Here is a 24,140-nt window from a genome sequence, read left to right on the forward strand (position 1 = left end):
CAGCGCTGCCTGCACAGGATTCAGTGCCTAAGGGATCCCTAAGGTTCCCATACAATCCCTAATTTTTGGAGACATCCCACTCTTGTTTAATGATAACCTAGCCTTCTTCCTCCAGAGTAAACTTTCAGAAATGAGCCCTGCAAAGGTCTCCTCTTATTTCTTTGTGGGGTTCACATCACGTGGTGTTCCCTATCACGATAGCCCCATTCTGTGGGCATGGGCATGAAAGGGATGAAGACGAGTTATGGAGAGACTTGGACTGTCCTCCACCATGCAGTCTCGTCATTCACCTATTGTCCACAATCCAAGGAGGTAGAACAAATCCTCAGGAAAAAAATAAAGTCAGATGACCAGAATGTTCCATACACATTGAGCTATACCAGTAGGCCCAATGCCTTCACCACCTAATCACATGTCTTACATCTTACTTTCAATAGACAGGGCTATAATCAGGTGTACTGATAACATACCTATAATCCCACTGGAAGACCAAGGCAGAACCATCTCAAGTTCAAGACCAGCCCAGCTACATAGCACCTTGTCTCAAAAAAAAAGTAAAAAAAGTAAAGCCGGCATGTTAGTGCATGCCTTTAATGCCAGCACTCGGGAGGCAGAGGTAGGAAGATCACTGTGAGTTCGAGGCCACCCTGAGACTACATAGTGAATTAGAGCCTGGACTAGAATGAAACCTTACCTCAAAAAAAAGTAATAGTAATAATAATGGCTACCATTAGTCCAGTACTACTCAAAATTAAACATTTTCCCTTGAATCAAACAGCCATGAAAATGCCATCCTGTCAGGGCAGCACTGGAAAACTAATCTAGGGGAGAGGGAGGGGAAAACTATAATATGTCATCCTAACATGTAACCCTAAGAAGCAGCTACTAGTATGCTCATGGAGAGTTTTCTCAGAGAAAGAAACTTTAAAACACACACAGCGCTTCCTGCTTGTAACAGTCTCCCTCTCCCCTCAGCAATTCATCAGTCCCAGCATAAGCACATCTATGCACGCTGCCTTGTCAACAGCACCCTCTAGAGGCCACAGGATGAAACAGCTGAAAATGTTCCCTCACCACCAAAAAAAAAAAAAAAAATCTCCATTTGATTTTTAGTTCAGTATGTGTGATCATTTCCTCTTGGTTCTTCATATTTGCTTTCTTGCAAGCTAAAGCAAAGATCAAATGTGAGGAATACACTTAAAATGTCAGTGAAACCATTGAGTTAAAGCAAGAAGCTGGTTTGATTCTCAGAATTCTCTTATCTTCAGTGAGCCACAAACCTATTCTAGATGTGTCCACTAAGACTAATCTTATCTTAGAATCCCTGTAGAATTTTATCTGAATAGATCCTTCTCCTATTTTCTGCCCCATGTTCTTTATGTGCAAATATCTCTCCAACAAATATACCCTCGTAATCATTTTCACTAAGTAAAATGTTTTCCTGTGAGCACTTTTGGTGGTGTGGCAGCCAGTATTCAACGGGCCCTTTAAGAATTTGGTTGACCTGCTGCTGTTTAGATATTTGCATGCACAGTTATTCCAGTGAAACCCAACTCAGAGCATCAGCTCGTCCTAAGGAACTGGCCAGGAACTGTGAGAGTGTAACACTTCAGTCATAAACCTGAATAGGTCAGGATTGGGTAAGATTCCTCTTAGCTGCATGGTGTGGAGGGGAAGATAAAACAAACAGTGAAGAGTTACCAACAGGCATAAGACTCAAACACACACCAAAGCCTGTGTCAATATGCTTTGCAAAAGGTATACTGATTTACCAGCAGTTCCATCACTACGGCTGTTAACAAAAGTATAGATTTCTGGGCCTCGCCAAGGAACCTAGGAATCAGAGTATGTTGAGGTAAATATGGGGCATCTTGTCTTTATCAAGAATCCCAATGATAACAGATACAGAGAACTACACTCATAATTTTTTTAAAAAAAATCTATCTCAAGTTTCAGCTTTGGTTAAGACACCCTTTAGATGGTGGAGGAGAGTCAGTATACAGTCAGGTGAGGGGAAAGAGACAGAGGCCTCCGTCATCTCTGAGTGACCACAGGGTCTCAGTGATTCCGCCAAATGTTCAAGTGAGGACCAGTACAGGGCTTCTGCTTTCTGTAACCAAAGACACATTTAAGTTTTCCCTGTTTTCAGGTAACCAAAGAGAAGTATCCTTTTGTTTAGGTATCCTTGGGAAGGATAGTCATGGAAAAAGAAAACAGAAAATGAACTTGATAGATCAAAGTTGAAAAGCTCCTAGAGGGGCCAACCTAATGGTCAGAAAACAATAAGGCAGGGAAAAGAAGTAGAGAAGAATGGAAACCTGACTCTAAATATAATCCGCCCCCATTTTCCTCGTGTTTCTGTGGAACACTGCCATCCAAATACTATTGCAGCACTTCCTGTTGCATAAATGCTTAATAGCAAGTTATTAAGAACTGAAAACAGCTCTTCAATGAGGGTTAAATGCTACATCTTCTCAAATAGTCTGTCTAAATGCTTCATGGATGATAATTCATCCAGCCACATTTCCCAGCTAAGCACATGCTGTAGAAACCCCTGCAGATGAGTCCATAAGGGACAATGGTGCCCAAGGTAGGAGCTTACTCGGCTAAGAAGAGCGCTCCCTAGAATCCACGGCCCCGTGTTCTGCTAGGTTGGCATCCGGATCACTAAAACATGCATGTGTGTTCTTCCCCAGTCTCAGGAGGCCCAGGTGCTGAAACAATTGGCAGAGAAGAGGGAGCATGAGCGAGAAGTCCTTCAGAAGGCCTTGGAGGAGAACAACAACTTCAGCAAGATGGCGGAGGAGAAGCTGACCCTGAAAATGGAACAAATTAAGGAAAACCGTGAGGCTAATCTAGCTGCTATTATTGAACGTCTGCAGGAAAAGGTAATCACACCGAGAAGTGAGCAGGTGGGAGCATACCCAGGCCAGCCAGCTGGGCGGAGCCTCGTGTGCTCAGGCGCAAGACTCAGCCAGAACCCTGGGGGGGGTCGCACCTCGAGGCAATGACACAGCAGGGGGAAGCAGGGGGAAGAAAACAGAAATCCAACATCAACACTGAAATATTTATCCAATTTTCCAGGGGTGGGTGGGTTCAAGAAGGCTAACACACACTTTCCAATTGTGTAAGACTTCTGTATAACCAAACTAGTGGAAAAATATTGTTTGACCTGCTTACTATTTATGATATTGGTGTTCCTATATAATGTTAGTGTAAACCTGACTTAAAGTATTTTTAATTAATATACATATTTAATATAACTATTAAATTGGAAAAGTGTATTTGGCCAGGATATTCATGAACACTGGTAAGCCCATTGTCTCCATGCTGGAAACCTGTCAGGAAATCTAAGGTTCAGCAATGTCATATGGAGCTATACAGCAAAGTGGGCATTTAGGACATCAGGTTCTGGCGTCCAAGGCCTTTCTCCTCACCACCCTCATTCCCAGCAGTCTGGAGAAACAGTGCAGAAGTTCCTGGGAATAATTAGTTTTCTTCCTCTGTGCCATCTACCTCCATGCACCCACCCCACCCCCACCCGTCAAAAAATATATTGGCTTGAAAATATACAGTGAAGCTGTGCATAGTTTAGCGTTGTCCATTTCCAGAAATTGGACTGAGTTTGGAAACTAGGAACTTTAGAAAAAATGTATCCATCCTTTTCTCTCAGTTACCCTTTCCATGAGCATTCACAGCTATTTTGTCAGGCACTGAAGATATGAAAAGAAAGAGGACTGTCCTTGTCATCAGAGGCTTGGGAGTCTACACTCAACCTCACAACCCTTCGGCCTCAGACTCCCTGGTGCTCAGATTCCAGGCACGCACGAAGGCCCAGCTAGAGACCTTTGGTCAGCGGAAGGGTCAGGGAGGTTTTCATTGCCATTTGTGCTCGTGCGGGTTTTAAGGGCTCAGCTGCGGGTTTTAAGGGCTCAGCCATGGAAAGGGTTCAGGCTCCAACCCAGAAGTAAGACACTGCTGCTCTCGGGGGATTGTGAACAGATCCTGAGGACTTGGGCAGAGGCCAGAGTCACTACTGGGTGTGGTAACCCAAAGTGAAACTTGGGATTAGATTTTTTTTGTTTACTTATGAGCTGATGTTTGTGCTCTCTGAACTCCATCTTCCTGTGTCACCCAGTGCGTCGGGTAAATATCTGGAGTAGGCAATGGAATTTGACTCTCCACAGATGCCATGTGGTGGCTCCAAAACAAATGATTTGCTGAGATACAGTCCAGCCAAGTTTTGCTTGTTATCATTCCCTCCCCTGCTTGCACTGCTCGCCGCCGCTTGTCCATTGGTACCATGGACAGCAGAGAGCCCCCAGTGTCCTGTGTGGAATAACCCCTCAACCTTCATGTCCTGCCCTCAGCGCCTAAAAGTCAAGTGGAGTTGCTAGGATGAAAAGTACTGATCTACCCCACTATGCTCACATTCCCCTTTAATATTCCAGCAAATTTATATCATTGGCATTCAAGTCACTGTGTTTAAAACCTAGAGCACATCCCTCCTGGTGGCAACTGTAAAATAGTTCATAAAACTGGCATATTTCACTAGTACTTCCAGATGTGCTAGCTTTTAATAGGTGATTAGTTTACTCTGGGTTGTAATCTTTACCCATTCCTTTCCCTTTTTCTCATCATTAGACTTAGTCCCTCTTACATGCATGCACACATATATGCATTTCTACATGAAATTTTTCTTAGTAAAACCAACCTGTGGAAAATTTTTAATTCTTTTTTTATTTTTTTTTTTATTTTTTTTTCTTCTTTTTTTTTTTTTACTATTTATGATATTGGTCAAATACACTTTTCCAATTTAATAGTTATATTAAATATGTATATTAATTAAAAATACTTTAAGTCAGGTTTACACTAACATTATATAGGAACACCAATATCATAAATAGTAAAAAAATATCATAAATAGTAAAAAAAAAAGAAAAAAAAATTTTTAATTCTTAACATCAAGCTATAAGACCATGGTGATAGTCTTTTAAAACATTTTCTATGTGATTCCAACATAAATATATACAGCCAGGTTTGAGAACTAGGTCTGTAGCCTGTCCTGATTTAAATCTGTACCAACAGTGTTCTATCCTCCCCATGTCCAATGAGACAGCACAGATCACTGTGGGCCACTGTTTTTTAGCATTCCATAGGGAATCCATAGGATTCCAAAGGGATGCTTTACAAATCTTATAAGATCTCTGGCCACTGACAGCCAAGATCTTTTATTTCCTCAAAGAAATGAGACTACTTCATAGAAAGCACTAACTTTCGTCCCACTTGATATATATTAAATAGATGGTAGATTTGGCATAAAATTATTATTTATATATTGGGCCTATTTTTGTATAGGAAAATGACTTTTTTTAAACAGGACAATATAAGGCTCTTTGTTATGGTAAATATCTAGCCTTTCTATCTAAGTGAAATTACTCCTATGAGATTAGAAATTTAAAAAGAATCAATAATAGTAGTAATCCTGAAAATGCATGAAACTACCAATACATCATAAGCACTTCTAAAATCTAACAATTCAAAAGGTGATTACTTCAGAAATGAGACATTAATAAGTTGATTATTTATTGTATATGGGGTCTCTGCCATATGCTTACAAACCTGGAAGAGGAAGTAATATCAAAATACATTTACCACATGCATGTACTCACACAAAGGTGCCCACACATATGTGAATTCGCATGCACATATGCATGCATACTACACACATACATATACATATACATGCCAAAAAAATATGTTTTCTAGCCAGGCCCATAACCCCCCACTAAAAATCCCATCACTTTGGAGGCTGAGGCAGGATATTCATGTGTTTAAAGCCAGACTGGACAGCATGAGTAAGACCCTGTCTCAAAAAAGTAGGGGGTTGACTCTTTCTCGCTCTCTCCTTAAAATAAATAAAATATTTTTTAAAATAAAATAATAATTTATGGGCTGGAGGGATGGCTTAGCGGTTAAGGCATTTGCCTGCAAAGCCAAAGGAACTTGGTTCGATTCCCCCAGGACCCACGTTAGCCAGATGCTCAAGGTGGCACATGTGTCTAGAGTTCGTTTGCAGTGACTGGAGGCCCTGGCATGCCCATCCTTCTCTCTCTCTCCCTCCCCCTGTCAAGTAAATAAATAAGTAAACTATTTTTAAATAAATAAAAAATAAAGAAGTATGGGGTGGGGAGATATTTACCAATCATGTCTTGTCCCCTTAACATCTAGCAATAAATAACAGCCAACGATTAGGAACAAGACAACCAGCAGTCCCGTCCAGCGTAAACAGAAAACAAAGGCACTGAAGCATGTCAGGAGAAATAAATCCACATTAAGGCTTGCACATGAGGGGAGACACCTGTTCTTGTCAGGCAGGAATGATGAAAGAGATACTTTCTACCTCCCCTAACATGCCCCTTCCTCCTCAAATGAACGCACAGCATCCTACAGAAAAGTCACCACCTGCTCCACCTACCAGACCACCTCGTTAACATCAACACAAACTCCAAAGGAGCTGCCAGGAGGGTTCAAGGTGTAAGAGAAATAACTACCATTGGCAACCCAGTCAATTACTCTATCCTTTCCATCTACGAAGTGTAAAACTTAAGATATAAAAGACAATTTCTGTGTAATTAATAACTTCACATCTAATAATGTAACAAATGTTATGCAAAAGCATCACAGCCATGCTTTGGTGGCAGATGCATCACATAATATGATGTAGCTTAATATGATAAACCTTTGTCTTAAGGAGATAAGAAGCTGCGATTTTTTTCCTTTGGGGAGATGTTGTTAACATATGCATCCTTAGATATGGCCTCAACCACTATCAAGTCACAGGAATTGAAACCTGTCTTCTCTGGCTTACATTTTGTCATTTGGATTCACAAGTGTCATTAGTGTAACCACTTACCATTCAACATGTCTGATAATTGAAAGAAAAACAAAGGGGTTAAAACTAATCTTCTGGCCAGCAGATGGTTAAAAGTGCTTGCTTGCAAGCCAGCCTGCGTTCAGCCCTATAGCACTCACATAAAGCCAGATGCAAAGTGGTACATGCATCTTTGATCCCAACACACCAGGACCATTTGGAAGCTTGTGGACTCGCTAGACTGGTGCACACAAATCAAGCCAGGAGAAACAAAATCACAAGGAAAGCCCCGCCTCAAACATGGTGTAGGGAAAGGACAAACACCCTGAGGTTGACCTCAGACCTGTACATGTATGCCATGGCAGGCACAAACACACATCCACACACGTGCAACTTTTTTAAAAACTAGTCTTTATTGATTAATCTTTATAGACACAACACTATTGCATGTACTAATCACATTTGATCAGGTAACAATGCTAACAGGAAATTCACCATGCTCCTTAGAGAGGTCAAAGCCATATGACCAAGGTCACAAAGCTTAGTTGACTTCAGAACCTAGGTTTGAATGCAAGTATTTGACACCAAACTTTCATACTAAGCTAAATACACACACACACACACACACACACACACACACACACACACACACACATATATAATTTCATATATGTATATGATATACATATATATAATTTCATATATGTATATGATATATATGGCAATTTCATATATGTATCTGACCTATTTTGATAATTTTCACTACTCATTACCCTTTCTTGTCCCCTTACCACTCCTGCTGAAGCCCCTTCCTCATCCCAGCTAGTCTTCTTTCTACTTTCATGTCATGTGTGTGTGTGTCCCAGTAAATCTGATTAGGATTGCTTGTAGGAGCTTGGGTGAGGAGTTGTTTACAGGAACCTAGGCAACTTACCAGTGGCTGTACCACTGAAGACAATGTTTCCCTCAATGCCCACAACCATTAACTGCCAGTAGCTACTCAGGGAAGTGTAGAGCCTAGTGGTCCCCTCCTCCACCCATGTCAGAATGTTGACAGGCCCAATCTTGTACACGTCTTGTGCAGGCAATCACATCTGCTACGAGCTCATGATTGCAGTGGCAACATGTCCAGAAGGCTTGTGTTCCACAACATTCTCTCCTTCCTGGAGCTCTTACGTTCTTTCTGGCCCCTCATCTACAGTGTCTGCTGAGCTTGGAAGTGGGTTACATAAATACCGCATTTAGGGCTCAGCATTCAGAAGACGCTTATCCTCAGGATTTAGGTTCAGAGAGTACACTAGAGTGCTAGCCCTCTGGATTTGAATCTCAATCTACCCACTGCAAAAAGAAGTGGCCCTGACCAAAGCTGAGAGCAACACTGAGGTATAGGCATAAATATAAATATTTGGAAGGCAATTTGATGGGCACAAGATGTCCATTTAGCAAAACCACAGTAGTAGCTTCCCCACTAGGGCCTATGACCTCCCCGGGCACTGGTTTTTCAGTACCAGGTATGAATTCTGGCCTGCAGAGTGGGCCTCAGATCCAATCACAAAGAGGTTAATTACCACATAATCGTCACGCCACCTCTTGCACCAGTGGCACATGAAGCTGCTGCTGTTTATCAGCCATCAAACATATCAATCGTCTTGACAGAAGCTTTAGAAGTTACACTCATGGATGTCCATGATCATGACCAATGTCATCATGATATATGACAGTGAATGCTTTCTAGGCTCTCCCAACTCATTCCTACCCCATTTTTTTTTTGTTTTGATTATTTTTATTTTTAATTAACAACTTCCATAATTATAGACAATAAACCATGGTAATTCTTTTCCCCCACTTTCCCTTTCACAACTCCACTCTCCATCATGTCCCCTCCCCCTCTCAATCAGTCTCTATTTTATTTTGATGTTATCATCTTTTCTTCCTATTATGATGTCTTGTGTAGGTAGTGTTTGACCCCTCTTTTATCTTGCAAGTACATAATTATTAGTAAAAAGAAATGCAATGATGCTGACATTACGTAGCATTTAGTTAGACTGAGTCAGCAGAATTTCTTGGATATAATTGGCACCGAGGACATCTAGTTCAAGCTCCTTGTTAAATTTAATGCCTATTTACATTAAAGGGGCATTAAGAAAAATGGTTTCAAAAAAATAAAGAGAAAAAAGGAAAGGAAGGAAGGGCTTTACATTTATTCTCTTCCAATAAAGAATATCTCTACTAAACTACATTTTGCAGAGGACCAGATATTTTCCCAAAAACCACCTTTCATAAATGTTTTCATTTCATAGGAATCACAATGTTAAAATATTACTATACTTCCCTCCTAAGCAGGGGGACTAAAGTGCAGGATGCCTTGTGCACTTGTTTTCTTGAACCTGTCCTGTTCATGGCCTCTTATAGCACTTGGAAAATTTTATGATCTCACTAATGAAATGGATATGACTAAAACATGATGCCTTTAATTAGCTTCTTAGACTCTCACAGCTGCCTTAGGAAATTCTCAACTCCAGGTTTTCTGATAATTGTGAAGTTTGATGATAATGACATGTCTCAACAGGTCTCCCTCTTTTTATATAAAGCCAGGTAAAATATATTTTATAGTTTGAATGTGAAGCTTTCAAATAACATATTAACTAAAAATATTTTCTTAGAAACTTGAGAAGAATTTAAATTTCCTCTTTTATGTTATCTCAAGCTCAGATTCAGTCTGTTCTTCCCTGTGGCAAACCCACTGCTTCACAACTAATTTTGAGTGTGAGATGTGTACTCCAAAGTAGACTATTCACGCTAATTACAGTGTTTCCTGTTGCAACGGAACAGGCTTTGTTGTTTTCTAGTGCCATGATGCTCTAAGCTTTTTCTCAGTTTTCATCAGCGCTCAGCTCACTAAGAAATCTCTTTCTACACAAAAGCAGAGGCACACTGCATCTCTTTCCTCATAATGACAGGACAAGAAACAGCAGCTGCACATGTGGCAACTTCCCCACATTTCCAAACAGAACCTGATTTCTCTATACGTGCTTTATTTCCCTTCCCTTTATGGTTCTGGACATATACAAAAGGCTCATTTCAACCAATTAAAGAAAATCACTTTGAACTCTGCCTCTAAAGCTAACTTCCTGCTTCCTCCAATTCTGCATCTTTGGAGGAAGTATAAGACTCCATACTATTTTTTTCATCTACAACCTACACTTGAAATGACACATTTTTTGTATTCCTATGCAACTATCTACGCTCAGGAGCCCTGAGCTGCCTAGCCATGGCTAAGACAGTACAGGACAGCTACGGCACCAGCACCCCACATTTGAATCTCGACTTACCACTTGTACTTATGAGACTTGGAAAAGTATCTTAGTCTGTTTTGCGCCATGGTTTCTTTATCTATAAAACGAAGATCATAGGAGAATCTCCAACAATGATGACTGAAGAAAATACCATAGGAAAAATCGCATTGATTTAGGCCTGGTACACGCTAAGTGCCTAATAAAAGTGCAGTTTTATAAAGAACCCGTAAACACAGACAACCTGAAGTTAACTAAATTTAATGATGACGTTACTTTATAGCTGGCCAAGGTCACTGCTTCCACCTATTCTGCATGATAAATGATGTTCTAAATAAAAAGTAATATTACTGGGGCTACAGAGATGGCTTAGCAGTTCAGGCACTTGCCTATGAAGCCGAAGAACACAGGTTCAATTCCCTGGTACCCACGTAAGCTAGGTGCACAAGGTGGCACATGTGTCTGGACTTCATTTGGAGTGGCAGTATGCCCTGCATGCCCATTCTCTCTGTCTCCCTCTCTCTTCTTTTGCTATGCTTGCAAATAAATAAGTAAAAATCTATTAAAAGGCAAGGTATGGCAGCACATGCCTTTAAACCCAACACTTGGGAGGCTGTGGTAGGAAGATTTCCATGAATTTGAGGCCACCCTGAGGTTACATATTGAATTCCAGGTCAGTCTGGGCTAGAGCAAGACCCTACCTTGAAAAAAAAAAAACCAAAATAACAATAATAATAATATTACTAATAATCTGCATTTAAAATTTTAATTTAATAACCATTTAGCACACCTGTGCAAAACAATACGTTTATAACCATCCAATGTAGAATCATATACTAAAAAAAAAATAGACTCAGCTTTTTTGTCATCAGACCCCCTATAAAGTTTACTTCCCAGCCCAAGTGTCTTGGTTCTTCATATCCATAAACATCCACAAATCACGTGCTATGTGCAAAGCTCTTAGTCAGGCTTGCAGGTAGAGCAGAAAGGAAACAATATTGTTGAGGCCCTCAATGAGCTTATGGTCAAATATAGCACAGGAAGCAAGAGCAGGAAATCTCAGCTGCAGCAACATGGCTGCCCCTTAAAGGAGAAAATTTTTACTTAAGCAGGTGCCCGGAAGAAAGTGAGATTCTGCTATCATGTGGTTTAATGAAGATCTTTGTGCAGAATGGCAGAGCTGCTTAGAGTGTAAGTTCATAGTCTTGACAAGTGGTATAGGAAGACCAGGAATCTCAAGGACTGAAAGTCACATGACACGACTATTCTGGAGATGAGTGACAGACAGCTCAGTGGGTCAAGCACTTGCCTGGCAAGCACTGTCCTTGTACTCCTGTAAAGTGCCTGGTGAGGCAGCACACTCCTGCAATCCCAGCACTGAAGAAGCGGAGACAGGAAAACCTGGGGCTCTCCAGCCAACCAGTCCAGCCAAATTGGTGAGCTCAAGGCCTATGCGAGACCTTGTCTCAAAAAGAAGCAGATGTAGCACTTGGGAGGCAGAGATAGGAGGGTCGCCAAGAGTTTGAGGCCACCCTGAGACTATATCATGAATTCCAGGTCACCTTGTGCTAGAGTGAGACCCTAACTCAATCCCACCCCCAGAAAAAGAAGCAGCAGCAGATGGAGTTCCTGAGGGTAACACCTGAGGTTGTCCCCAGGCTCCACCCACACAAGCACATTTGCACATGCACTTACACACGTATGTGCCAACATACGAATGAACACACACACCACACATGTAGATAAAAGGTTATTCTGTTAAACTGAGTTGTTCAGTGTAGGTAGGAGAGTACAGGCCAAGACTGGAAAAACCACTGGATTCAAGTTGAGAAAGTCCATGCCAAACAAGTCAAGCTTTTAGGAAGCCATGCCAAAGTGTACTTCCTGTACTTAGTCTTCCCAAAGTGTCCACCCTCTGCAAATTCCTCTAAAGATACTGTAAGTCCAAGATTAGGGTATGTCTCAAGGCCATGGGCTCCACCATCAGCACTGGGGTAGGAGAGGAGGTACTCAATGCCTTGTAATTTTCTTTATTCTGATATTTCTTCAGGCCCATGTTTTCCTTTCTTTTGTTTTTTTGTTTTGTTTTTTTGTTTGTTTGTTTGTTTTGTTTTGTTTTGTTTTGTTTTGTTTTGTTTTGTTTTGTTTTTCGAGGTAAGGTTTCCCTCTGGCCCAGGCTGACCTGGAATTAACTATGTAGTCTCAGGGTGGCCTTGAACTCACGGTGATCCTCCTACCACTACCTCCTGAGTGCTGGGATTAAAGGCGTGCGCCACCACGCCAGGCTTGTTTTCCTTTCATGTGGACAAAACTCCTTTAGGAATTTATGTCTAGGTAGACAACTATCTGGGTTATTTCCATTCAAACACATGTCCAGGGTAACAGTTGGTGGGCCACCCTGGTTCTGTGTGGATGCCACAGACTGTGACTGTCTCGTCCCCTTGCTGTTTTCTAGGAGCGGCATGCTGCAGAGGTGCGCAGGAACAAGGAGCTCCAGGTGGAACTGTCTGGCTGAAGCAATGGCGGTATGGCACGCCCCGCCCATAGTAAATCCCCCTGCCTAGATTATAATGGATCATGCGATATCAGTATGGGAAATGTATGACATGGTTTAAAAAGAACTCATAAAAAAACAGAATCAAAAATAAAATAAAAGTCAATGCGGTCTCTTTGCAGAATGTTGTGCTTGATGTTTAAAAATACCTTGGATCTTATTTTGTAAATACTTACATTTTTGTTAAAAAATACAAGTATTGCATTATGCAAGTTATTTCATAATCTTACATGTCCTGTAACAGGCTTTTGATGTTGTGTCTTTCCACCCAAATGAATTTGCTAGGTCTGTTCTTTTTAAAGCTCCCCATGTTGAACTCCAGTCCCTGCCCTTTTCATTCCAACAGAAAAATGAGGTCAGTAGACAGTCCATGGTGCTAGAAACCCACCATTGCCTAATGACCTAGATGACCTTGTAATCTCTGAGCTTGACTAAGATCACACCTAGATCACAGGTACTGTGTCTCCATATGAACCTCCACATTTGCTCATAATCTACTTACTGCCTAGAAACTACAAAGCCAGGCTAGGAAAACCACCAGTCATAGTATTTACTTCTGCTCCTCCTGGATTATGTGCTACAAATGTGCTTCGGCTTTAGAAAGGGGTAGATGGGAAGACAGATCTGAGTTCAGTCAGGAAAGAAGCAAAACACTAAACGTTTTAAAGTGTTGAACACAAATCCACACCCGGAAGGTTCAAGCAGCCATGAAATCACTCTTCGTAAAGTGGGCTTACTTCTCTCGTATCAGTTCTTGATGGAATGAATTAATTAATGTGTCAGGTGGCTTATTTGTGGATGCCATGGGTGGTGATGTTCATTTTAAGCTTTTACCTATAGTACAAGTACTTGATGCTACTGAATACTTTTCCACTTGGAAACTGTGAGCTGGTTGTTGCATTAAAACACACACAAACACAATCAAAACACTGCGGACTTTGACTCTAGCTGGTCTTTCTTCCCCAGTGTGAGTCAATCCTGCCTATGAAAAAAAAAAAATCACTCCATCTGTGAAGCTGACGCGGTTAAGGGAGGCTAGGCAGGGCGTTTGTGCCAACTACAAGAATCACCAGATACCCAGCATAAGTACCTATTGCAGTTTTGAAGTCGTTTCTCCCCCAATTCCCAACTCCCAACTCCTGAAGGTCGCTGCCTGCATATTTACTCCTCATTAGTGCTATTTTCCTGTATGTCATTGTGAGCAAGCTGTGATGAATAAAGATTTGGAGTTCTGTGAACTAATAAAAGTTTGGTCTGGTCTCTTGCCCCTGCATCTTCTAGCCCTAGTGTTCAGATTGTAAGAGGGCAGCTCTTGGGTTGGCCAGCTTTGTCAGCAAGGGAGTGATAATTAGTTTGGAGGAAGCCAGCAGCCTGCTGGTCTACTTCCTTTGTGGAGCAGCAGGCTGCTTCTCCCTCCCCCTCTCGGGCCAGCACAGTGGGGCAGGTCTTCAGCAGGTTCCCCTTAGCAACAGCCGCCACTGAAGGCGAAGCAAGCTGGCCATGCTGAAGAAGCCAGCCCCTCTCAAGTCACTGCAAGATTCCTGGATCCACCCCAGGTTCCCTCATGTGGCCCACAGGACACCCCCAGCCTGGACCGGCTGTTAAAATGTGACTTCTTTTCCGCACTGCTGAATACCATCCTGCCAACGAGCACGCTGTGCACATGGACACAGTAGGGTCCTGCCAGCAACCCAGATGGATGTTGCAGGACTCAAGGAACAGCACCTACTTTGAGCAGAAAGTCATAAATAATTAAAACTGTACAGATTTATGAATAAGCAGGTTGGGCTCTCATCCACAGGAATACAAACTAGCCAAGTTTAAGGTTGAGGTCACCTGGTCTCTATCTTTTTTGTTGTTGTTTGTTTGTTTTTGTTTTCCGACATAGGGTCTCACATTAGCCCAGGCTGACCTGGAACTCACTATGGAGTCTCAGGGTGGCCTCGAACTCATGGCGATCCTCCTACCTCTACCTCCCGAGTGCTGGGATTAAAGGCGTACGCCACCACGCCCAGCTCCCCTGGTCTCTATCTTGTGTGTCCTTTTATATTGTGGTATAACACTGCAATCAATAATACATGTGTGTTCAAACATCTGGGCTTTTGATTAGGATGAAATAAGCTGTTTTCACACTGATTTTCTATAAATTTGTAGGAACCTATGAACTCAATGATTTTCAGTGAGCCTAGGGAACATGAATGTGAAATACCACAAGCCCACAGCATAATTTGGCCTCAAAATAGCAAATAGTATATGAGTCCATGAAACATATAGACAGGAAATTGATCATTTTCTTGCAGCTTCCTGAAACATTACAAAGAGTGGGCATTCTCTCACACCACTGTGAGTCACTAAACTGGAATTGCTGGCCAATCCGGCTGCTTAAGGCTAAAGAAGTGCTCTGCCTCAGGCGCCCCTGGGTCCCCCCCAGTCCCTCCTGCCCGTCATTCACTCACAGACCCCTCCCAGATCTCATCTCTGGGCAGGGTAGGTTCTGTCTGTGAAGATACTCTAAACCAGTAGCCCTCAAATTTTCTTCTGCCTTAGAGTTTAATGATAGGGAGGAGTTTATTGATAGCAGACAGTTCTCTTGCATAGCATATGCCAGGCTCTGGGTTTGATTCCCAGCACCACAAAATAAAATAAAAACAGATTTCTGACCCCCACCTCCAGAGTTTCTAACTCCTGAGGTCCTTGCCTTGAAGTCATAAACAAACCTGACTACCACATCCCCCATGTGATGCTAATACAGCTTGTCTGCCCTATCGCACGAGAAACTCCACTATAACCCAGCTGCTCCGGGTGTGTGGAGCCCCAGTGGCTGCTCCGTGGGGGCAGGGAATGAAAAGAAACTCATACAATCGTATTCAAAAGGTAGGATGCAAAGAAATCCAAGAAGAAACAAAGAACTGTGCCTTGCAGGAGAGTAACAGTGGAAGGAATGATGCTCCTGTGGAGCGGGCTAGCAGATGAGGCCTGACATCTCACCCAGTGCATTGTTGCAGTGGCTATTTCAACACTGGAACATGATCCCCTCACAAGAAGACAAAGAGCTCTTTGCAGGCGTGATAGAATTTACTGAATTACCCAATGCCTGGATCTACTTATAGATATTTTTCACACAGTCTTGATTTATTCGGTGTTATGTTTGAATTGTGTAAATGTCATTGAAATGTTCTGTGAAAATTCACAAAATCCCATTGATTTGATGAGTCACCCTTTTTTTCTATCTCTTCCATACTCAAAAATATATGGAACAATATATCAAAAACTGCTGGTCTCGGCTGGGCACGGTGGCATACACCTTTAGTCCCAGTATGTGGGAGGCAGAGGTAGGAAGATCACTGTGAATTTGAGGCCACCCTAAGACTACATAGTGAATTCAAGATCAGTCTGGCCTAGAGTGTGACCCTACCTCAAAAAACAAACAAGAAAAGCCGGGAGTGGTGGCACATGCCTTTAATCCCAGCACTCGGGAGGCAGAGATAGGAGGATCGCCATGAGTTTGAGGCCACCCTGAGACTCCATAGTGAATTCCAGGTCAGGCTCGGCCAGAGTGAGACCATATCTTGAAAAACCAAAGAAAAAAAAAAAAAACAAGTTACTGTCTGCTGATAGCCCTTCTATGTCAGTCCTTCACCAGCACTACAGCAAATACATGGGACAATCAGGTTATACAGAACAAAGGTTTGTTTTAGATGATAGTTTTGGAGGTTCCCATTCATGATCAGCACACAGTGCAGCACAAAGCAGAGCAGACCTGCCCGCCTGGTGGCAGAGGGGGGAACAGCAAGCAGGGATTCACGGTTACCTTCATGGGCCTGCCTCCCTGACCCAAAGACCTCCCACTAGGCTCCACTTCTTGAGGTTTGGGTTGAGGACCAAGCCTTCACACATGAATCTTTGGAAACCCAAACCCAAACATAAGAATACACCTTCAGGGCTGGAGAGATGGTCAATGCTTGCCTGCAAAGCATGACAACCCCAATTCAATTCTCTAGTACCCACCTAGAGCCAGATGCACAAGGTGACGCATGCATCGGGTGCTTGTTCGCTGCAGCTAGAGGCCCTGGTGTGCACCCATCACCCGCCCCTCTCTCCATCTCTCTGTCTCTTTCTGCTTGTAAACAAATAAAAATAAGAAGTACTTAAATTTAAAAGAAAGAGTCCACCTTTGGGCTCTTCAGCAGGCATCGCACGTGTCAGAGGAGAAAACAAAGTAAAAATGCATCAGCAGGGGAGATGGCTCCGTGCAGAAAGCACTTGCTGTGCAGATGTGAGAACCTGAGTTCGGATGTGCAGCATGCATGTAAATGCCGAGAGTCATCCCAGTACTTGGGGGCAGAGACAGGGACTCTCCTGGGCAAGCTAGCTGGCTAAACAGACTAGCTGGTGAGCACTGGCTTCAGGGAGAGACCTGGCCTCAGTAAATAAGGTAGAGAGCAACAAAGACACTTAACAAAGGCCTCTGATCAACAGATATGCACCCATACACACATGCACCACATATGAACACACACATACAATGCACCAACAGACAATCCATACTATCCACCCTGTCCAAGGAGGGGTAAGAGAGAGGATGAGAAAAGAGAGACACAGCATCCTTGGTTTAACTCTAATTAGGCCATTTGCTGAAAACTGCAGTGGCAAGCCCAGAGCCCAAATCAAAAGTCCCCTGGTTACCTCAGAAATACCTTGGATTCCTCATTGCTCTCCATGGCCATCTGCAACCAATCCTCAAGAAGCACCGATGTGACCCTCCACATTGTTCACCATTTCTGTCTAATTCCATGACAATTGCCTGTACTGGGTCCTTGAGACACATGCAGCATCCTCCTAACATTTCTTTGCTCAGTTTGCACACCTCTCCAGCCTTTCTGCCATTTTACTGCCCTTCCTTCCCTTCATATAGCCAGATGACACTGAAGGGTACTCTGTCCTCAGGAATACCAGTACCCTTACAGTGCCAACTATCCACTCTGACATGCCCAGCATGTGGCTTTTCAGGCTCCCATGGTCATGCTGTGCTCAGGAAATTATGCTCACTACAACTTATTAGGGGGCAGGGCAGGCAGCGATTCTAAAACATGTTCATCAAAGGCTGGGGAGATAGCTCAGTGACTAAAGGGCTTTCCTGCAAGCATGAGGACCTGAATTTGATCTCCAATTCCCATGTAAAAATGCCAGGCATGGCGAGTAGTATGTGCCTGTTATCCCAGTGCTAGGAATTGGGAAAGAGGAGGCTTTCTGGAGCTTGCTGGTCAGTCAATCTAGCCTAACTGGTGAGCACCAAGCCAATGGGCGACCCTGTCTCAAAAAGACATGGATGATGTTCCTAAAGGTAATCCCTGAGGTTACCTTCGGGCCTGCACATGCACACATGAGCAACACATACGAACATATCCACATGCATAGCACACACATGTAAGTAAAAAAAAAACGTTCTTTAAATCCCAGTCAACTAAAAACCACAAGGTTTTACTTACTGTTCCTACTACATATCTGACATGACTCTATGGACTTGTGTCTGCATCATATCTCACTCTGGAGCCAAAGGCCAATGGAGCTGGCATCGCTGGCAGTTGTGGAGGAGGGGGCATGCAAGCGTGACATCGTAAGGCTTTCACCCAGGGGCAGCACACGTCATGCTTCCCTGGCCAAAGCAAGTGGTAGGATCTCACTTAATTCTGAGTAGGTTGGAAAGGTCCGATCTCGTCATAATCTCAGGATGAAAGCCAGTAATATTCAGTGAGCTTCTCCAATGACTACCACCCTGCTGGTCACCAGATGTCCATCTCACTCTTCTCCCAGGGTGCAAAATATACTAACACTGTCTTCAAGATAAAAAAAAAAAAAAAAAAAAGAAACTCAAAATCCCATTTGGCCATTCATCAAGCAAGCTCAGTGTCAGGATCTGTTAGTGTTGCACAGCCTCCCTTCTCCTCCTCTGCCCACCTTGCTTATTCCTCCTAACATCTCTCATCTCTATGTGGGTCCCCCTGATTGTTAATTATCATTGTTGACCTGACTAGATTTAAAACCAGAACTCCATGTGGGTCTGTGAGAAAGTGTCCCAAGAGGTTTAACGAAAGAGGAAAGACCCACCCTGAATGTAAAGTAACACCCTTCCATAGTCTGGGGTTTCACACAGAATAAAAAGGGGGAAAGGGGACTGGGGAAAGGCTCAGCACTTACACACTTGCTTGCAAAGCCTACCAGCCCAGGTTCAATTCCCCAGCCACCCACCTAAAGCCTGACAGGCATTTGTTTGCAACAGCAACAGACCCTCCAGACACACGTACACACACACATAAACATGTTCAGGCGCAGACATACATACATGTGCATGAAAATAGACAAATGGAAAAATTACAACACCAAAAAGGGAATAGGGAGAAAACCAAGTGAGCACTGGCATTTGTGTCTATGTCTTAGCTGAGGATGTAATGTGACCAACCACTTCACACTCCTGCCCCCTGAAACCATGAACTGAAACAAACCTTCCATCCTTAAAGTGCCTTTGTCAGAGATTTTGTCACAGTAAGGAGAGAAGTTACTAACAAAGTCCTCTTAACCAGAGACAAATAAATATAAAAGACAAGACATCTTCACCCACATGCTCCATGCAGTGGTGAAATGAAACTTGCTCATTCCAAAGGGCAGAATGGCAGATGCTCAGCATTCAGTCTGGTCTCCCACTGCCCAGACTTCATGAGGAATCTCTCCCCTGAGGTAGGGACGACCCTTGGTTCTGCTCTATTCTGCTTCAAGAATTGTGCTTCCCAGTCCATTATTTTCCATGGCTCCCTGTTCCATCCTTTGCATTCCTACTCCTTTAATCCCCCTGGTTACAGCTATAGGCATTGAGGAATATGACCCTTAGAATCATTTTCCTCAGCATTCTTACTGCCCACCAAACTTGAGTCTCCAGGGGGTCATCAAGTTTTAAATGAAAACTGTATTGGCACAGATCTCAGCAGGAAACAGAGGAATTACATAGGAATAAATGAAGAAAATTCGGAGAACAGGTAAGGAGGCCCAGGTGTGGTGGTGCACTCCTTTAACCACAGGATGCAGAGGTAAGAGGAACACTGTGAACGCCAGGCCAGCCTGGGCTAGAGCAAAACCCCACCTCAAAAAAAAAAAAAAAATAGGTAAGGAGGTCAAGAAAAACCAACACGGGATGGTGAAGCACCTAGGAAACACAGCCAAGCAGAGAGAAGGCATTTCCAGCCTCACCTGAAGACCGGGAGCTATTGCCTGCAGAGAGGAATTCTGTCTAGGACAAAAGGCAGGTGTGAGAGAGGGAGGGAGAGAACTATCTGATCACCTTTCCCCTCCAGTCTCTAATCACCACCTCACACTGGCCAAATCCACCCAAAATTCAGGGGCCAGTAAGTCCCATAGATGGTATGTGCAGAGAGCTCAGCATCTGAGGCAGAGCAGGATGGAGAAAGGCAGTGAGAACCTGGAGGCACAGCGTGCTCCTGCAGTGTGAAACACTGACTGATTTGGTGTCTGGCAGTGATGCAATGGGAATACTCTTCCTTGGGCTGCTGTCAGTGCTGCTGATCACGTGGTTCTGCCGTTTTTCCTTTAGGGATTGTATTTCCCCTACTTTTCAAGTTACATGTGGTTTGTGACTTCTTGTAGCCAATAAAATGTGAGCAGAAATAACATGGCACTTGAAGGTGGAAGGTTTAAAAGGAGGTCGTGGTTCACCATGTGCTGTTTCCTCAGCACTGTGACCTGGAAGAAAGGTGACATAGATAGACAAAAGACATTAGCAAGACTGGGAAATTAGCAATGTGTTCTATGTTACTGTGTGCTTTTTCAGTTATCATGGGCTAGCAAATATTATGAATTCTTTTCACTATCTTGCAGGCCTTTTAGCCAGGTACATCATCTGTAGTCCTAATGCTCACATTGAGGGCTTACGAATTTGTTTCTCTGAATCTTTAGCAACTTTCAAGTGGTTTACAAATCTTCTATTTCCTCAAACCCTAAATGCCAAATTGTATGGACAGGAAAGCCTGAGCTAACAAAATTAACTATTAACTCCAGAGGATAAAAGGCAGATTGAACTTTTCCATTGGTTATTGGTTAATTTTTGGAGGTGACTACAGTCACCTATATTCTCTTGTTTGTTTGTTGTTTTTCTTTTTCTGAGGTAGGGTTTCACTCTAGCCCAGGATGATGGAATTTGATCTGTAGCCCAGGGCTGACCTTGAACTCACAGTGATCCTCTTACCTCAGCCTCCCAAGTGCTGAGATTAAGCCTTTAATATGCCTATACACCAACCCACCTGACTACCTACATTTTTCTACAAAAGTTTAAAAAGCAAAAAACAAATCTTAATGTGAACTCTATTTAAAAGCTTCAAGCCAGGCGTAGTGGCACACACCTTCAATGCTAGCACTCAGGTGTCAGAGGTAGGAGGATCACCATGAGTTCAAGACCACCCTGAGACTGCAGAGTGAATTCCAGGTCATCCTGGACTATAGGGAGACCCTACCAAAAAGAAAAAAAAAAAAAAAGCAAAACCAAAAAAAGTTTCACCTGCAAAATTGTGCCAACTGCCTGGCTAACACTTTCTTAACCTATCAATTCCCATGACCGACCCATCAATCAATCCTTTGTATGTTAAGTGGAAAACAGATTGTTAACCTGGCACAAGCATGGAATACTGTGAAAGAGTTCATGTAAACTAATGGATGTCTCCCAAGAAAAAGTCTTTACAAACTTGTTTGTGATAAACATGTTGTCATCTCATGTACCACATATCATTTAAATAAATGTATCATCTCAGTTCTGAAAACTATCTGGCAGACACAAAACTATACCCACATATTCCATAAGCAGCCCTTGAATTACCTCTGCTCCCTCCTTTTGTGTCACATTCAACTCCTGCTTTATCGCCTCCTTTCATATCTCATGGGCATCCAGACCAAGGAATAGAGACAGGAAGGATATTGAGAAGGCTCATTCCAGGACCCAAAGGACCTTTTTACTAAGCAGTAAGCACTTGATTTTGTGTTTTTGTTTTCTTATTTTCCTTAATTAGCATATATGCCTTGTACCAAAAAAAATGGGTTTAATTATGACATTCTCATGCACACGCACCATGTTTTTTAACCTTATTCCCTCCCCTTTACACCTTTCTTGTCCCTCCTCTCTGACCTGCTAGATCTCCTTTCCCCAAATAGTACTCTATTTTCAAGGCTTATTTTTCTTTACGTCTAGATTCTGCAGATAAGAAAAAAAAACATGTGATGTTTGTCTTTCAAGGCCGGGCATATTTGGCTCAACATGAAGATCTTCAGTTCCATCCATTTTCTTGCAAATGATAAAATTTTGTTCTTAATGGCTAAATTATCCTTCATCATGTATATATGCCCCATTTGATTTATCTAGCCATCCTTTTGAAGTCATCAATGCCGACTCCATAACTTGTGAATTATGGTACAATAAGCATGTATACAGAGATAGGGATACATCTAACTGGCAAAGACACACAACCAAAAGTGGAAATATGGAAAATCATACAAACAAGTGGAAGCACAAAATAGGAAGTTATGGCCAGTCTCCTATCTGACAAAGCAGACTTTAAGCCAAAATTCATCAGAAGAGATACAGAGGGTTACTAAAAAAAAGAACAATACACCAAAAAGTTATAATGATAGCAAATATTATAACCAAATTCATAAAACCAACACTGTTGTGGGTCTTGAGAATGGCAAAGCCTTTCTCAGCTGTGAACAGGCTTAGTTTAGGGATTAGTGCATTGGAAACTCAAGGGTCACTAAAAATCCCCAAGCCAGCAGCTCTGGAGTTCATTATTTTGTGACCCATGAAGAATGATGCAGATGTGGCACAAGGGCAAGTTCAACTAGGGTTTATTGAAAAGAATGTGAAAGAATTCCTAGGCTAGGAGGGGTCCCAAGTAGGTATGGCCACAGAGTTACTTGGATTATGGATTTTTAAGCCCTTGGGGATGTGAAGTAAGTACTAAGTCAGGATGGATTGGATTGGTTATTTGAAGGCATGTGGGGGTTTCCTGATAGGCTAACAAGGAAGACAAAGAATGGTTACTTTGAACATGTGGTCCGGATGGCCTCTTCATGAGTCAGCATAAGTCCCCACTTTTGAATTGTTGGAAGTCGGGGCTTTTTAGATTTTAGTTCAGACTCTGCTTTCTGGACTTAAGATAAAACCTCTGTGTTCACATCAGCTCTGTCAGACCATACAGATATCTGTTTAATCTTTATGAGCCTTTAAACCAATCTAGCTGCCTACCAAAAGAAGACTATTTTACTGTATCACCATGTATCACCAGCAATACCAGACATAAAGAGACCAGTAGGTCTAGGAACCATGACTTCTACACCCCACTCCCATCAATAGGCAGATTATTTAGAGCCTAAAAAACAAAAGTAAACGAAGGAACTTCAGAGTTAAAGTGCACCATAGATCAAATAGTCTTAATAGACATGTACAAAGTGAGCATGGTAATGCGCAGCTGTAATTACAGCACTCGGACGGTGCCAGCCACAGGGTCAGGAACTCCAGTCCATCCTCAGCAATATAACAAGTAATGAGGCCCCATCTCAAAAATAAATAAATAGCTGGGTAATAATAAATCCCAGCACTTGGGAGGCAGAGGTAAGACGATCGCCATGAGTTTGAGACCACCCTAAGACTACATGGTGAATTCCAGGTCAGCCTGGGCTAGAGCGAGACCCTACCTCAAAAAAAGACAAAAATAAATAAATAATAAATAACAATAATAATATACACCCACAGAATATTCAAATGCACATACTTCTTACCAGTTTATAAAACTTCCTCCAAAATAGATCATATTCTAGGCCATAAGGAGGAAGAAATAGGAACCAGGTAGTTTTTTGGGGTTTTTTGGGGGGGTAGCCAGCCAGGAAAAGACCAAAAAAAGAGGTAACCAAGAGATGTCACCTTGCCTGCTTCAGCAGGACTGGAATTCAGCCTCTGATCCAGTCTCATCTCTCATTGACAGCTCCCTCTGCTTCTTCCCCTATCTGACATATTCAGGTATGCTGGCCTCTTTTGGGCCAATCCCTTGAGTACAGGCCAATCAATTCTCTCCTGGACTCACCTGAGCCACCCCAGAAAGCAATACGAGATGCTTCCCAGGTGCTCAAGGCCTTTTCCTTGTCTGTTGAGTTCTTCTCACCCAAACCTCAGCGTCCTTATTCTGATAAGGTCTTCTCCCATCCCAGCAGGCTGCTTCAGATGGGAGGAAGGAATGTACTATCTTCTGGTTTTGTTGCTCTCTTCTAAAACTCTTGTTCCACTTCGTGTGAGTGTGTGTGTGTGTGTGTGTGTGTAAGCTCTGACTCTTTTCCTGGAAAGCCCCCTTCACTCCCTCCACTCCCATGC

General features: G+C 42.7%; 1 protein-coding gene across 1 annotated transcript in view; it reads left to right on the forward strand.

Moving 5' to 3' along the window:
- The window catches only part of Stmn2 (stathmin 2), a 59,059-nt gene extending 45,096 nt beyond the window's left edge, over positions 1-13,963 (forward strand). The window contains exons 4-5 of the mRNA XM_004656888.2: positions 2,697-2,888; positions 12,623-13,963. Coding sequence (XP_004656945.1) covers positions 2,697-2,888; positions 12,623-12,682 — 252 coding nt within the window. The 3' untranslated portion in view covers positions 12,683-13,963. The remainder of the gene's footprint in view (positions 1-2,696; positions 2,889-12,622) is intronic.
- Positions 13,964-24,140: the final 10,177 nt, after the last annotated feature.

Source organism: Jaculus jaculus, chromosome 2 (genome assembly GCF_020740685.1).
Source record: "Jaculus jaculus isolate mJacJac1 chromosome 2, mJacJac1.mat.Y.cur, whole genome shotgun sequence".
NCBI classification, from domain to species: domain Eukaryota; kingdom Metazoa; phylum Chordata; class Mammalia; order Rodentia; family Dipodidae; genus Jaculus; species Jaculus jaculus.